Source organism: Chiroxiphia lanceolata, chromosome 21, assembly GCF_009829145.1.
Source record: "Chiroxiphia lanceolata isolate bChiLan1 chromosome 21, bChiLan1.pri, whole genome shotgun sequence".
NCBI classification, from domain to species: domain Eukaryota; kingdom Metazoa; phylum Chordata; class Aves; order Passeriformes; family Pipridae; genus Chiroxiphia; species Chiroxiphia lanceolata.
This window is the reverse complement of record NC_045657.1, coordinates 6,405,333-6,422,584: the sequence shown is the minus strand read 5'-3', so window position 1 is coordinate 6,422,584 and position 17,252 is coordinate 6,405,333. Positions and strand designations below refer to the sequence as shown.

The 17,252-nt window shown below is 46.9% G+C and overlaps 1 protein-coding gene across 1 annotated transcript in view; it reads left to right on the top strand.

Moving 5' to 3' along the window:
• The window catches only part of COL27A1 (collagen type XXVII alpha 1 chain), a 144,906-nt gene that overhangs the window by 56,403 nt on the left and 71,251 nt on the right, over nt 1-17,252 (top strand). The window contains exons 13-16 of the mRNA XM_032708054.1: nt 7,357-7,410; nt 11,194-11,238; nt 13,762-13,815; nt 14,220-14,264. Of these exons, the coding sequence (XP_032563945.1) occupies nt 7,357-7,410; nt 11,194-11,238; nt 13,762-13,815; nt 14,220-14,264 (198 nt within the window). The remainder of the gene's footprint in view (nt 1-7,356; nt 7,411-11,193; nt 11,239-13,761; nt 13,816-14,219; nt 14,265-17,252) is intronic.

The following is a 17,252-nucleotide window of genomic DNA, read 5'->3' as shown; positions in this document are numbered from 1 at the left end:
TGTAGGAGCTGATGGACAGGACTTGGATAGCTCTGTTTTGTGCCAGTGCCCCAGCATAGCACCAAAATGTTTGGTACCTTCTTCAGGAACTGATTGATTTAAGAAAAATAATACACTTTTAATCATTCTGTTTGCATGAAAAGTTCAGTGGAGGTCCTGAAAATGTCTGTTAATTAGAGAGATTTAGCCCATGGATTGGATTTCTCCTGTTGGCCATCTAAGTTAATTCTTTGCTGTATTTTTTCTTTGCTAACCTAAATTTTTAAAATAGATTTAGTTTGAGCAATCAGTGACTTTTTTAATGCTTAAGTAACTTTTAATACCTAAGTTGGACCCTGAAACTCTCTCCACCCCCCTGAGCCTGGTTCACCACTCTGAAATGCAGGCATGAGCCCAGAGCAAATGTCACCATCTCTTTTTGGCCTGAGTTGCATTCCACATGTGTGGAGCTTCCCAAATCTCTGTGGTGAGGTGCTCACATGGTTACTTACCACATGTTCCTATGTTCATGATTACGTCATCCAAATAACCTGGAAAGGTGGACCATATCAGCATGTATTTAATTTTTATAAGAATGGGCAAAACACAGTACTGAAAACATGGGGAAAAGGGTTTGAAAAGTGCCAAGACTCATAACTTCTACTGAAAGAAAAGAAATAATCCCAAAGATGGGTTTTTTTCCTAAGAATGTCCCTAAGTGACTTGTCCGTCATCATTCAGAAATCTTGTGAGGAGTGGAACCAAGGTCTCCCAAGCACAAGATCATCTTTCATCCTTCAGAGAAATGCTCATTCATAAATCAAAGCTCAAAAATAATTATCTTTAGAAATTGTAAGGAAAAAATAATACAACTATCACTTTTGAGTCTGAAAGCATTTTGATCAGGAAAGCTTGACTATCTTGAATAGTGGGCTGCTTGATTTGGAAATCTTGGCCATAATTAAGGAGGAGCAGTGGCAGGTTCAGTGCTCTCTGGCATTAGACCAGTGAATCTGTGCAATGGGAACTTGGTTAGAACCCCACAGATGGGGAAGAGATCGTGTAGCAGCAGAAAAGGAACAGAGCAGGAGGGTGGCATTTAACTTCAGTGATGTTTGGTTTAAGGGGCTGCAGGAAATTTCTGCTGGTGTTGTTCTGAAGGGCTGTGCTTTGGCTGGAGGGAAAGTTATGTTTAAAAACACCATGAAATCTTTATCCAAAGAGAAGGGGGCACGGAGCTGTGAAGTTTCCCAGGGAGAGAGAGCAAAGCTGCCTTTCGGGTGACAGAGGAGCGGAGCTGCAGCAGGACCGACAGTCCATATGCAGCCAGGGATGGCATCTCCCTCTTTACAGGGGTCAAAACTGCCACAGCCCCTGGTCTAGACTCCTACATGGAGTTACAGCTGGAGAGCAGGCACACCAGGAGCACAGGGTCTGCCAGGCTCCCTTTGGGATGACTCTCTTTGGGGCTTATCCAGCCCCTCGCCCACCTGCAGAGGAGACTCAGTCTGCTCTCCTCACCAAAAATGCTCTCAGAGGTGTAACCTGCCAACATAAGCTACACTTGTTTGTTTTATTCTCCTTCTTTTTTTTCCAGTGAATGCTTTCTCTCACTCTCTCACCCTCAGTCCTTCTTCTCCACCACCTTTTTTTTCTCCTTCTTTTTTTTTTCCCCTTACTTAAATTGTTTGACTTGCAAGTTCCATCCCTGGAGAGACTCCTGGGCAGTGATTCACCTGGCTGGAGCCAACTGGCAAATAGTCTTTTGCAGACAAGACAGGAGGGCTGGTTGGTTTGAGCAACTTCACCTTCAGCCAACAGGAAAATAAAATCCTATTTTTGGAGAAGGATTCTGCTGGCGTGAAGACCTGCCAGGATTCCTCGGAGCAGCAGCTGCCAGACTGCCTCCCTTACTCCTTCAGGGAAAGTGTTTTAAACTGAATCAGATGTTGTATACATACAACACACCCACCCACATGTGAACACCTGAAAAGATTCTGGAGGAGCAGAGGACATGGTGTGTCTGACCAGTCCCTGCTTCCAGGGACAAGACACAAAAAGCGGTGGCGTCTGCCGGGACCAGGAGGAACCTTTGGCTGACAAGAGCCAGAAGAAAGGGCAGGCTGCTCCATTTGCTTTAAGCAGAGAAAGAAAGGAAGGGGAGGTGGAGGGGGGTGTAATCCCCTGATGAAGGAGGAGCTGGTTCCAGTGTCTGTCTAGGTCTGGTTGTTCTCAGCAGGAGTCTCCTGGTGTGTGAAAGGATGCCCTTTGCAGGGAGTGGGGATGAAAAGGAATTAAAGCGCTATTGGAGCATCTCAAGATAGAGGCTTTGTTACTGCTTCAGCTTCAGACTTCTTGGTGTAATCTGGGATAAATCAGTTTGTGTCTCCCTGTGTCTCAGTTCACTGAGTGCAGCAAGGACAAACTGTGCAACTTCTGTAAAGCTCTGCTTGGGCTGGGACAGGAGAGCACAGGAGCACCAGGATCTTGCTTAGTGCAGAGCATCTGCTCGTGTGCTTTTCCTCCAAATCCCCTTCAAACTTCATCTTGCTTCTTTCATTGAACTTCTCCCTCAGACAGTGTGAAATCCATTCAGCTGGACGTTTTCCCCCACCTCCTCTCTGTATTTCCCAGCTGTGAGGTGGAGCCAAAAGTTTTGTCATACCTGACTTGAGCGGCTGTGGAGGAGCACCCCGCAGGCTCTTGGCCAACACAACTTGTTAGTCGAGCGTTTTCCTCCCAGCTCTGCTGCCATTTGCCATTCCCTTCCCTGTCCTGGTCCATCCCTGCATGCCCCCTCCCTCCCACAGAGCCGGCAGGACTCATGGCTCCATATTTTTCACTGGGATGTTTTCCGTTGCCGTCCCGATTCTTGAGCATAGTTTCCAGGGGCCAGTTTTCCTGGAAAAACAGCTGCACCCTGAAAAACGATGGATTTTCTGCACCAAAACCCCCTCTGCACTCACTTTGGGAAGGTCAGGAGACTCTGGATCTGTTGGGCTCTTTAATCTCTTTCACAAGTCTCCTGTAATGGGCTGCCAGTTGCGACCTGCCTGTCTGCCAGCACCATAAAATGAGCTTCCTGCCCCATGTGTTCTCCCTCAGTTTGGGCTCCTCAGGCTGCTGGAGCAGTGCATGGGAGAGGAGAGGTATTGCTGCTTACGGGAAAAAAACCCAATGGGATAACAAAGTCTGCTTGTAACTTTTAGGCTGCTTGTTTTGGTTGAATAGTGCTAGTTCTGTTCCTCAGGAACATCTCTCTTTTTTAGGCTCAGGAGGGAGAGGCACTGAAAAAATAGCTTTTACAGACGTGTGAGATCCAATAAATTAGGACACTGTGGTCACTGGAACTGTTATTGTGGTTTAAACTGCTACTGCTTACCCCATGGAAAGAAAGTGCTTTCTTTTTCATTAGGGGCTTAGAAGATTGATTGTTTCCTGCTGTGCAAGAGCTGTGCTGGGATAGCTTTCACAACCTGGTTTGGGTCTTTGGAGACTGCATGGATGCTGAAATATTCTCCTTCATGCCACAGCCACCAGCCTTAGCCTCATTTAATGTGCAAAAACCTGTTAATACTTGTGTGCTAAGCTCAACTGGTGGGCTAGGACTCCTGGGGTTAGTTGAATTAAAGCTGCTCTTTCCATTTGTCTCCTCCTCAGGGTTTGTTTTTTTACAGCTTGGGCCACAAAGTGCCAGGGGACCACCCAGCAGTGGGTGAGCTGTGGCTGGGGGCTGGTCGTGCCAGCAGCCAGATGGTGTTAAGGACCATCAGGTGTTGTCAAGGACGGGGCTTTGGTGCTGAGTGTTGTCCTGTGCCTGGCTGGTGTGCCAGTGATGCCAGCCCACACTGTTCTGGCTTTTCTTCTCAGTTCCCTTCCACTTTGACCCTTTTCCATCCAATGTTGAGGGTGGGCAGGACCCCGAGCTCTGAGGGCAGTCACGGTGTGCTGTAAATGCCAGATCTCTTATCTACTGGGTAGCATTGGCCAAGTGAACTCAGGTGCTCAGCTTTGCATCAAAATACAGGAATAATCTGGTTTTCTAAATACATGGAGATCTAGTATTGGAAAGCCTGTGTAAAAGCTGGATTTTTATTTAACTGTATTACCAAATGCCTCAAATCTCCTGTCTTTTAAGCAGCAAGGTAAGTGCTGGAAACAGAGGCATGAAAAGAAATCAGTGGGAAACATTTGAATTTAAATAGTTCCTTATCTGGACACTTTTATCCTGGCAGAGGAGCACATTGTTTATGTCACATTGCAAGAGTTTTAAGCCAAGTTTAGAAAATGGTTTTAGTCTGGAGCAAGCATTCCCCTAGGTGGTATTATGCTGCTGTAGCAATATCGTTTTCATTGTGCCATTTGAAGTAGTGAAATCTCCCCACGCTGGCAAAGAGCTTCTCTTGACAGCAGACACCTCAGCAGCCCCAGGTCCAGAGTGCTGCTCAGCAGCATCCATGGGTCACTCTGTGCCCAGCTCTGCCCTCTGAGAAAGTAAGGATGCAGCTGAGGGAGTGCAGAAGGCTGTGACTGAAATCTGCAGCAGTGTAAGTACAGTATCAATCTATGCACACTCATATTTTCCTTGGCAAGCTGTATGACTGTAAACAGCAAAGTATTCCAAGGCAGTCTTTTTTTTTTTTCTTTCTCTTGACTGAGCAATGAGTTTTCCCTGCACATCTCTCTTCTGATCTGATTGATTCAGCATGTAGCAGAGTTATTTCCCCCCCTTTTTTCATTAAAGAAAATTGTAGGCCCCCTACCTTCTCATTATATTTGACGTCTTTGTCTCTAGATGGCAGAAGGCAGTTTCCAGTGGTTGCTTGCCACAGCTTCTTGGCATGTGCACAGGCCTGAGGGATGTAGTGCCTAGCTGGAAAAAGGCAGACAACTTTCCTGTTCACAAGATTCCCATAAAATAGAAGTGCTGAATCCAAGCCATCAACAGCTTGTGATTATTCAGGAGTGTGCTCTGCATGCTGGAGGAAATTGGTACAGAAGAGGTGAAATGCTGGCTCTGAGCTCAGTGGCAAAATTTTGGTTGTTTTAAACAGCTCTCCCGTCTCTCACCTTACATATGACCAAGTATCTTTTCACTCAGTTGTGGTGACCAGGAGTTATAAACCCTTGAAGGCGAAGGAAAGCCTTGGATGACACCTTTGACTCCCAGCGTTTCCTGTTCTGTCTGCTGTGATCATTTCAATTTTCAGTATTGCTGATGGGTTTCCAAATTGTGTGTTGCTGTTGCATTTCACTTGCCTCAGGTTTGCTTTCCCCAAGTACCCAGTGTTTGTAGTATACAGGGGAGCAGGCAGGAGGAGAGAGCATCCTTCTGGCTCAACGAGGACTATCCTCTCCCTGCCTGCTCCATCCCTGTCTCTTAAGTTCTCAGCTAGTCCAGAACATGGTTGTGTTGTTCTTTGTGTCTCTGGTGAGTTTTACCAGAACTCCCAATTTGAGTCAGAAGTAACACACCCAGTAGCAGTTGCAACTTGTTGATGTGTGTCTCAAGCACATCTCCTGGTGTAACCTGAGCTAAGAAATGCTGCTTACTCTCTAAAACTGCTCCGTCCAAAACAAGAGGGAGCAGGGTGGTTCCAAACTGAAGCACAGAGGTAGATGTTCTGGCTAAAAAGCCTTTTATATGCAAATATATTCCTTAATTTTCCATCTTGATGGCCACAGTCAGAATAGTGTGGAGAATAACGTGGGATTTCAGCCCTGGATGGATTAACCAAACCTAGGAGTCAAAGACTGGGGCTGGGCTCTGTGTACACTCTGGCCATGGGGAGCTTCTCTGGCAGATGATTTTCCTTTTGGCTCAGAGTCAGAGCAGGTGGATGCTGTGTCATGTTTTATCTCACTCCATCTGAAGGATCATGCAAGGGAAAAGTGGAGAGTCACAGCCCTCTCCTGCCTCAGTGTCACAGCCTTCACTGCAGCTGAAGTTTGGAGTAGCCCTGAAGTGCTGATGTTTGAGCTGGTCCCTGATGGCTCTTGGCAGCCTCCTCCCTGCCAGTCCTGAGGTAAAGGAAGTTCAAGTTCAGGGGAAAATTAAGTCCAATCCATCTTAAACTCAACTGCTTCCTCCTTGTAAGTGTCAGTGGAGTGACTAAGAGGGTTTCCTAACCCCGGAGGTTTCGTGCCCCTGTCTGCTGAGCACTTCCTGAGGGAGACAGAGCATGACAGGACAGGGAAGAGCAAGCTGCTGTGGGATTTATTTGTAGCAGGGAGTTAGGGGGGCTTGCTGGGGTAGCTCAGGGTCTGTCTAAGAGTGTGTGGGAGAACGTGTCACACCACCATGTTCTGGCTCTGGCTCAGTACCTCCACTCCCTCCTCTATAATTGTCTGAAGTCTTCCAAATTTGTATCGGATATAATGAGATGATGGAGTTGTCTTTTGTGGTGACTTTTTCATGTAGTAAACATGGCCTTTCACAGCTCTGGGGTGTGGACTGTAATGAGTTTGGAACCGTTTGTTTCTCTGGCAAGCTGAAAGGGAGTGAATTCACCAGGAGTCTTTGATCAGCTCCATTAAGCATCTGTATGGGCTCCAACAGGCATTAGACTGTCCAGCTATCCTATGAGAAGGGGGTGCTGTTAAAATGACTGTGTTGGGAGATAGGATGAAATAATTCAGATTGGCAATCCATTTTTTAATATAGTCATTGCAGTGAGATTTATAAATTCTTCCAGAACATAAAAGTACTGACTTGTAAGGAAGTATCTGTCAATAGGATATTCCTACCTGAAAGAGGCTAGAAAGCATTGTATCTTTAAACATAGAGCTTGATATTCCAAATGTGGGATTATCGTTTCACGTGTAAACTACCCAGGATTGCATATTCCTTGTTGGACATACCAGACCATGTGGATGAAGCAAATGAAGGACAGCAGCACCGATTTCCACCCTTTCTCCCTGCTATGCACACTCACATTGTCTTTCAAACCTCACTTGCCATGCCCAGGGCTGGACAGAACCTGCAAGAGAAGGTGTGAACAAGTCAGGTCCAGCAGCTTCAGCACTGGGCAAGGAAAAAGCCTTCCCTGTCTTCTCGTTGATTCTCCCCCTCAAGGCTCCCGTTCGTGAATGTGCATTTCCCATCCGAGCTCATAAACAGTCCTGGTTACCCATCATTGGCCCCAGGAGAGAGCAGTGAATCAGCTTTTGGCCTTGCAGAGCTCCTTGCTGAGCAGATGTGCTGGTGGGGCAGGAATGGTTTGGATGAGGACACACAGGCTGGTTGTCCCACATGTCCCCGTGCCCTGCTGCTTTCCCAAGTGCTGCACTGGGTGCAGGGGGATGCATTTTGTAACTGACTGTCTTTACACCAGGCAGCCTCAATAACTAACACTCATGTTTGCCTCCTCTCCTCAGGGTTTTCCTGGTAATTTTGGGGAACGAGGACCTCCAGGCATCGATGGGAACCCTGTAAGTTGATAACTTTTTCCTTCCTTTCTTTCTGTTGCAGTAGATACTGTACTGCATCATGCTTAGTTAGAGCTGAGTGAAGCTTTTGAGTTTGGTGTCAGCTGCTGGCTGGTTTTATCCCTCCTGAGAAACAAATGTACATCTCTGCCCTGCTCAAGCTGCCCTGCTGTGAATTCTTGTATTCAATTCCTGTAACTGCCAGCTCATCACTTGCCATTAGCTTTCTGTCTCTCTCTCTTGCCTTCCTTGCACCTCACTCTTGATAGTTGCTTTCTCATCCTGAGGATGTGACTAGAAGAAAATCAGGAGAGAAGGGGCAAGGATGTTGCTCTGGCTGAGCAGGCAGTGGTTGGACCATGTTGTCCATACCACAGGGCACAAGAAGTGCCAGATTCCCCACTCCTGTGCCTCGGAGCACTGAGGGACTCACTCTTTAGGCTGCTGCCCTGGAACTCCACAGGGAGAAGTCTCCAGTCTCCAGAGCTCTTGGCCTCCCTCTGGTCTTCATCTGACCCCTGCTGGCTTACTGAGAATGGGATGTGTCTCCTGGGAATTGGGTCAGAATGGTCACAGAGACCATTTAAGCAGCTGAGTGCTGATAAGGTTTAATTTGCTCTGCTCTTGTAGCACTTAACACCACACAGTTGGGGATGTGTTGTGTTTTCCTCTTCTCTCAGAACATGCCCTCGTGGATTGCAATAGTTCTCAGATGTATTAATTATTCTTAATTATTTTCTGAATGACTTTGTTGGTTCTCCCTCAATTAGCATGTGAGCAGCACTGATTCATCTTTGAAATTCCTGCTGTCTTGGTTATTCACACATAATCACCGTTGCTGCTCTGGTGTTTGACGGGATGATTTGTGTGAAGTAACCCACTCCACATGTGTCTGCAAGTTCCCATTTGTCATATATGCAGCCTAAAAGTTATTTTCACAACCTACTCCAATCGCCAAGCCAAGTTCAGCTACACTCCAGCTTTTGTGGGAATTCAGCACAAGAGTCATAAATGCAGTGAACTGAAAGAATTTGATTCCCAAGGAATACTTCTGCAGGACTTTTCCCATCCTTCAGTCAACTTAAGCCATGGGCCAGAGTGGAATCAGTAGTCCCAAAGTAGAAGGCTTTCTGATTGCATTGCTATTTCCAGCCAGCCCACCAGGAAGAGCAGGAATCCTGGAGGTCAGGAAGATTCCCCCCCCCCCCCAAATAATTTATTTTGTTTTCTTTTAAACATGCAAGTTTTCTAAGCCCCATTCAGAAGATGTGCTCAATGCCAGCCAGCTGAATGGCCGTTCCCAGAGCAGCAAACGTCCCTTCCCTTAATTCACCCAGAACCATCGCTCTTCTTTCATCTTATCAACGGCTTTTAAATATTAATGTGCCTCGGAGGTTGCAGAATGAAAACAGCCTGTTTTCGGCTGACTTAAAGGGAGGTTCACAGGGTCACGAGCGGAGTCACAGACGCAGAAAAATGCCAGAAAGTCTGTTTGTGGAGCACACAAATATGCCGGGTTCGGTAGGTGGGGGGTGCGGCTGAGCTGCCGGCAGGCGGGAGGGCTGCCACGGTCCGGGGCTGCCACATCCTCTGTTTGATCCGCTGCTCTCTCGCGGGGATGGCTGAAGCCGACAGTCTCTGATCTGCTTTCCGTCCCCTCCAGGCAGAGCACAGGCTCTTCCAACCCCGGGGGCCTTCTTCCGTCCTACCAGCTCGCTGAGAAATGTTGAGCCATCGCATTCCAGATCCCCGTTCCCCCGGAGTGCTTAGCCACTCCAATTAGGCTCTTAATCACAGGAATTAGACATGGGAAAGGGCTGTTGATTCATCTCCTTCTCTCTTGTCCCAGTGCCCGGTTCATGCACTGAAGAAAGGAGAACAGAGCCTGATTTCCATCACAGGTCAGGGACCAGCCTGTCATTACTGAGGGCCAGGAAAGACCACTTGCAAATCCTTCATTTCCCAGGGCAGAGAATGGCTCCAATTAACAACTAGTCTGTCCACATCTCTCAGGGGAGTCCACCCCCTCCTCTTCCAAGAGGAAATCCTCTTCCGTTAGCCATGAGGTCATGCATTTCAACATATATCCTTTCTGTTGAGGAATATCCACATGACATAACTCAAACATATGGGAAGTCCCTCTTGGAACTTGTGGCACCAAGAGCTGACTATCCACCCAGTCCACAGTCCAGCCACCCTGGGAGCCTTCAGAGCTTCCTGGGAAACCCAGGCCACCATGTAGCTCCTGTGCTCAGCATTCCTGGGATACTCCCTCTTCTTGCTGAGCCTAGTAATGCCAGGCCTTGACTATAAGCTTAAAGCCAACCTTATAACAGTAGCTCTGAGGACACAGCAATCCCACCCATGAGGAACAATTGCTCCCCAGATGTCCCAAGTATGCAGGAAAGGAACCGGCCATAAAAAAGCAATTTTAGGCTGGTTGAGATTATGAAACGCTTTTTGTGTGTGCTTGCCCAATAGTCCTTTACTCCACTTCCCATAAAATAAACACACGTAACCCTTTACCCAAGGAGCCTGAGCACATTGAGTCACGTTGCGTCCCCTTCTCTTTCCTTCTTCCACTAGGCAAATCTTTCCATAAAAGGGGAGCTTTATTGCACTGGAGGGGACTCCACCAGATGTGCACCATAAACTGAGCTGGGCTGTCAAAGAAAGTGGCCAGCGTGATACAGAGCAGGGGTAGGGCTGTCTGAGCCAAGGGGAAGTTCAGCATTTCCAATGCACTTGTTTTGAGAGGTCTCATTGGAGATGGAGGTGTGTAAGAGCAGGTCCTTGCCCTGACAACCAACCCACTGTCAGCACGGCCAGGGAGGTCACCGAGGGAGACACAGGACAGGCTGAGCACCCCATGGTTGCTGAAGCACTTAGAGACCTGGATAGATGAGTTGTGGGGGTCTGACACAGATTCTCTGCTGTGCTTCAGCTGGAGGTGCCACCAGGCACCTGCTGGTGCTCCTGGCACCTGCAGGTCTTTGGAGAGATCACACAGAGGGAGTTTGTGGTGAAGCTGAGAAGCCAAACCAGCTCCACAAGCCCCAACAGCAGTCTGTCCCTCAGAATGACAAACTCCAAGGTGCTCTTGGAAAGCCTCTAAGAGGATCTGATGCTTTTCAAAATGTTCCGGCTTGAGAGTGGTTTGTGAGAGATGGCAGATGGGCACAGAGCCCAAGAGGAAATCTCTGCAGTCCATCTCCTGCTCTCTGCAGGGGGATTAAAAGGGACTCATCCTTTAAGCAAGTGCTGGGGTCCCTGCAGAGAGCTCCCTGCTCCAGGGACAGAGGGGCTGAGCCAGCTCCCTCCAGACCAGTTGCTGTTTGAAGGCCAGGGCTTTTCCTGAAAATTAAAGAAATGGCTAGTTGATGTTCTGGGCAGAAGCCCAGGTGGATAAGGTGGAGGATGCTGCTGGTTCCCCACCTTCAGCCAGCTCTTGGATCTCACCTGGGACAGGCTCCCACCTCTCCCCTGCCTGCACAGTCAAATGCTCCTTTCATCCAGCCTGCTCCTGGGAGGGAAGGCAGCCCTGGGAATAACCGGCCAACAACAAACAGCCCTGTGTCCGCCAAGGATGTGCTCGTAAGAGCGCTCCTGGAGGTGGAAGTTCTGGATCACTTTGGCTGGGGAAGGGCCGGGGGGGGGGAAGGAAGGTATGGAGGGAGGAGGGACGGTCTTTTCCCTTCCTTCAAGCTCTTGAAACACTGAACTGCCTTTCAGCCTCTCCTTCTCTATAAAGTGTCCGTAACCGAGTGGGTTTGTGTTTCCTTTTAGGGAGAATTGGGAGCCCCAGGTCCTCCTGGAGTCCTTGGACTCATTGTAAGTACAAAAACAAATGGAGATCTGGCTTCTCGGGCTTTAACCCTTTCAACCTGCATAACTACACACAGATTTTCCTCTTCCTGTGGCAGGGCAGGGAGCAGGATGACTGTTTGTATGGGGGAGGCATGACATCTGGGGAGAGAGGGGGTTTCCTGGTGGAATGGGAGGTGAAGGAGGGCAAACCCTTTCCAAGCAAAAGGAAACAGATTAAAGGTTTGCTGTTAGTTCCTTTTTACGTGATAACTTACCCTTTTGATAACATTTGCCAGGGTATTTCTTCAAAGATGCAATATTCATTCCACATCAGGATCTGTTGCCTCTTAAAAAGCAAACTTTGACCTCAGGGACACACAGTTCTTGTTCACTGGAGAAACTGTGGGCAGGAACAGTCTGTCCTCTGGGAGTGCAGGAATTTTATGTGCACCCTCACCATCCCATCACTAATCCAGGTAATTATGTACACAGCCAAATTCCACCCTTCATTACACTCTTCTCCAGCAGGAGACAAATGGCTGTAAGGATGGGTGGCAACTCCTCCTCTGGCAGCTGTGCTGGGGGTTAGTGAATGCCCAGCTGAACATATTAGGGTTTATTTTTAGGTCTCAGTACTTGTTTCAGGTTGTTCCCTTCCATGCACAAAAAGGGGTTGGCTCTGTTAGTACTACAGCATTCTTTCAAGATGATTCCTCCTCAGCTATGATAATCCATGGAAAGTCAACTTGCAATGAACGGTTAAAAACCTTTCCTCTTCTGCCTTTCCGTATCTTAAATTATGGGAGTGTGGATGTCAGCTGAGATCAAGGCCTTGATTGCACTAGGCAGTGCACAAACACAGAGCACCAAACCCAGAAATCTTATATTCCTAGAAGGAAAAGCAGGAAATATGGTGGAACACCCATCTCAGAGATTGGGGATTGGGGCAGAGGTGGATTAAGGCTTCAGAAAGTTTTCCATGGAGCCAGGAATTAGGTCTGTGTTTCCTCTCATTAGAGGAGATGAAAGAAGCTGCTTTAGCCATAGAAGCAGAAAGGATGTGCTCCTGGCAAAGAGCTGGAAGAGGAAGATTGCTGTTTAAAATAATACCATTGAAGGTATGGTCCAAATTGGATCATATTTCTCCTTGCTCTTGGAAAGATTTCTCTTTACCTGGTTACCATTATCTCACAGTTATTTGTTTGTTAGAAAGTGAAAAGTTAGACATGGTAATTGTGATTATGATCCTTCCAGAGATGATGGAATCAGAGGTTGCCTGTCCTCCCCTCCATGACCTCCACCACCCTCCTGGGGAGAAGGGGGCACATCCATCCTGCCTTCTCCTCCCTGTGGGACAGCTCCAGCCTCCTTCCCTGGGGTCTGCACATGGGACTCACACTGCAGGGCATGGAGAAGGTGACAGATGGGTGTTAGATGCAAGCTGGGCCCCATTCAGTCCCTTCCTCCTTCCCGCCTACAGCCACCCCAGGAATCAGCCAGGCTCCCGGTTGCCTCACGCACCGCGCAGGGGTTTGGTGACTGAAGAGCAGAATTAGGTGTAACTAAAGCTTCTTGCTCTTCTAATTAACCATGTGGGCAAAGCCTTAAGCAAACTCGTTCCTACAAGCAGCCTTTATGCCGGGAGGTATGAAAAGGGCTCTGTTGGGATGGCTGCAGCCCGGCACTCCCCACGTGGCCACGGGCCCGGGGCTGCAGCCGGAGAAACGCTCCTTCAGGGAGCTGCCCTGTTTATTTACACACTGAGGCCAGACTGGTGCACCCTGTCACTGACTCTCTTCACGGGCAGAAAGCAGCCAGAGCCCGTTTAAATGCCGGCACTGAAGGGTTTCTGTTGTACAGCACACGTGGGGACAAGGGCAGCCGTGAGCCCCGCTGTCCTCCTGCGCTGCAGTGAGTCCCAACACACGATGCCACGCTGACTTCCCACTGCAGCACCTCCGTGTTTCATACCTCCTGTTTCTCCCCTCTCCTCCCCGTATCACTTTTATATATCAGAGCTCAGTAGTCACCCAAATTTCCTGACTGTTGCCTTTTTTTGCTGTGTGGGTCTGTGTCCTTTTTAACACACCCTCAGACTCTTTCTGGAGAACTCAGGAATGTTGTGGTAGTTTCTTTCTGAGAACAGCAATAACTTCACCAAGAGTAAATACATCCTAGGATTGTCTTAAACCAGCTCAATATTTTAATTTTTCAAATAGTGGAAGAGGGAAATTTAACCATACAAAAGTTAAGAAGAATGTTAAAAAAGAAAATTATTAGATCCTACCAGAATTCTAAACTTCGAGGTGGTTCCTTAGTTAATTTTCTGTTATTTTGCCATTAATTTACCAGCCTGAATTCTTGATCTACTTTTTAAGAGGCTGTATACACATTATAAGTGTCTTGACTCATGCCAGGATGCTTCTGCTGAGGTCAGTGGTGCAATTCTTCAGCAATACTGAGACCAGGTAGCAGAGGAATATCCCACGTGCAGTGATTTGTTCATTTTGCACTTAATGACTGGGGTCATTTTCTTTCTCCTACTAGGGTGACATGGGCCCTGTGGGACCGATCGGTTATCCAGGACCAAAAGGATTAAAGGTGAGAGAGTAGCTGAGCTGTGTGAGCTCTCACCCCTCCACAGCAGGGCTGAAGGTTTCTCTGTTCCTCCCTTGGGCCGTGGTGACTGTCCTGAGAGAAAGGACAGGCAGCAGTGATGAGTGTCCACTGTCCCGGGCACACAGCTGTCGAACACAACATCCCACTGGTGGTCTGCAGTAGGTGTAAGTTAGTGGAGAATTCCAGAACCATTTTCCCTGTGTGCCTCCAGCCCATAAAGGGTGTTTAAAGAACGTGTGATGGAGCAGTTTGGCATTTGGCCTTCAGACTGTGCCAGGCCAATACTGTGCATCTGAGGCACCAACCCCATGGGGGACATCAATGTCACAGACCTGAGCAACTCTCCACTGTGGCTCAGCCTCACTCTGAACTTTGTTTTTTTTCAGGGGCTGATGGGAAACCCTGGAGAACATGGACTGAAAGGTGATAAGGTGATCTGAATACTCCCTTATTGCACTGTGTTTTAATTTTGCATGTGAAATCCCCTTTCTAGTTTCTCTTTCTTATTCAGCACCACGGTACTGGTTCCACTCTGGCTGTCTCTGCCCCCATCCTCCCACCCTGCCTCCATTCCTGACACTCCAGTCTTAATTTTAATTCCTTTGATGATGTCTGCCCCATCCCCTTTTCCATGGAGTTCTAGTATAGATCAGTTATGCTCAGATCCTCTTTGGAGCTCCCAGCTCCCACTGATGATGACAGTAACTGCATGATTATCTGGTGTTTGAATGTTTTTATGCTTTTATATTGTAATATTTTATATTACATGATGTGATAGGGAGGAGGATGAACATCTAACCCTGACCATAAATAAATTTATACAAATGCATTAAGGGGAAACATGTGATGTGACAAAGCAGCACTGGATCAAACAAACCAGGTGGATCTCCTGGAAAAACTGTTCTGTGTTAGATACCTCTGCTCCTGTTCAGGGACACTCACCTCAGTTTGGCCTCCTGCTGAGAGGAAAGTTCCTTGCCCCAAACTGATATAAATCACTTGAGAAAGAGCAAAATGTAGAGAAGCCTTGATTGCAGTGATTTAGTGGTGCTGGCACAAAAGCACTCAGCTTGAGCTGGATCAGCATGAAGCTGTGTGTGTAAATGTTTCACTGTCACGAGAACCATCCTCCTGCAGATATTGGACCGTCGGATTTATTTAGTCTGAAAGAGTGGGAGGTGCAATCATTTATTGCTGGCTCTGATTGTTCAGGAGGGCAGTGGAAAATGACCATTAAATGTATTATCCTCCTCCCATTGGAGGTTTTATTCTCTCGTTAGATGTTTGCTTTTAGAGGATGATTTAGCAGCCCAAAACTGCACAGGGGGGAATAGTGTCAAGCCAGTTGATTCAACTCTCCTTATATTATAGCAGCTCTTCGCCAGGGCTCCTGTGTCTGCAGTTTCCATTTCTCCCCTGCATTGCCTTTTCTCTTCTGTAGAAAGGAAGCAAGAGCAAGAGAAAGGTTTTTTCTTTAGGACAAGCTTAAGACACTATAGCTGTTTTCTTGTCTCAACACCAGTTCCTAGAGCCCATGGACTTTTCTGTCTGCTCCTTGGAATAAATAGTTTGCTATATTAAGAATCACCAAGACTTAAATCATTGTTTAGCAAAATTAGCCTTCCTGGACATTAATCTCCATCACTTTACACAAACTACTCTGTTTATCTCCAGTATTTCCCCAGCCACTGCTGTTGCAGTAAACCAGATGGTTTGCAGCTCTTCCTGGAGTCATCTAGAATTTAATGATGTATTTTACGGCTTCGGTCTCCCCACAGAATGGGTCATCCTTCTGTTTCCATTTCTGTGTTTTCATGGAGGCAAGGAGAGGGGGCAGAGAGGGTTGTGCTGCTCTTACAGGAAGAAGTGAAATTACTGCATAACCCTGAAATAAAGAGTGGCCTTGAGAAGACCACGTGGGGTGATGAGTGCAGGGGAAAGGTGGAGGAAGCAGAGGAAATCCCAGCTACTTGTTCACATGAAGGATTTTTATGAATCAGGACATCTGTAACTTGTGAAGGACACGGCTCAGGCAAATACCTCTGGAGTTGTGCAGTGTACTGAGCACAAAGGGAGAAGAGATGCCCAGCTGAGGGCAAAATGAGGGGGTTTTTTTTGCACAGTGACCTCCTCTGCATCCCACAGACAGGAAATATATCCCACAGACAGCAAACACATCCCACAGACAGCGAACACCCCTCGTAGCCGTGGGTTGGTCCCTTCCCTCATATCCCCTTTCTGTTCGTGTTGGGTTACGAAGGGCCTCGGGGTTTCTGCTGCTGCATTTCTTTTTATAGGTGAAACATGAAACACAGGCAACATCCCATGGGCAGAGCCTGTTTGTAATTTCAGATTCTACATTCCTTTTCCTCCCCCATAAGCAAAGTCCTTGCAGACCCATTTCGTCATCTCGGCATCCCGGTTTTTAATAATAAACATGCCTGACCTCTTTACTCCATATTTTTTCCCTCACTTTAAGGACACAGACCCCGAGTCAAGGCAGGTGAAAAGCAATGCCCTGGTTGTCAGTTCTGGTTTCAGATATTACTGGCCAGAGATGGATCGTTCATGCCGTGACATTTTGCTGTGCTATCTCAATAACACGTGAACATCTTGTGGTCAAGTCCAGCTCAAGATAAAAGATGTGTTTTGTCTTCCCTGCTTCCTTTTTACCCTCTCCAATGCCCATTTCTCAGAGTTGTTTGAAAGCTGGTTTTCCTGTCAGGCTGCCACTATCCCATTTTTCCTGAAGGTCAGAGATAAAGATTTGTTCCTGCCTTTTGCTGTGCTCAGGAAACTCTTTCCTTACAGTAGTCATTTTGTAATGTTCAAGTATTTCTTCCAAAACGGTATTTCAATGGCCATTTACTGACTGGGTAGAAAACTGCTTAATGAAAAAAAGTAATCTTTCTTTTTTTACCCTCAGAATAGATGATAAAGACAAACCTCAGAGCCAGTCTCTCACTTTCCAGAAAAACTGTTTTCATGCTGTCTTCTGTCGGGAGCCAGAATTAAGTAGATTTCAGTGGCTTAAGCTTTGGACTAAATAAAAAAAGTAGAAAATTCAGAGAAGATGAGAGAAGTCTGGAAATGAGCTGGGTCATACAGTAGTTTTTTTGCCATCTTTATTGTATCTAATACATGGGGTTCATCTGAAGCTGTGTAAAGAGCTGATTGTTTCCATTTTACATTGCCAAAAAAAAAAATAACTAGATGGAAAATAGTTTAGATGAAACAGAATGTTGGTTATTCGAGTCAAATTAAAATATTTTAGGTTAAAAAACAAACGAGTTAAATCAATTTAACTTTTTTTTTTAAGAGCAACATTTGAATTTCGCTATATAAAAGATTTGTTTTGAAGATGGTTCAGTGAAATGTTCCGGGAACATTTACCAAAACATTCAAGCAAATTTAGCATG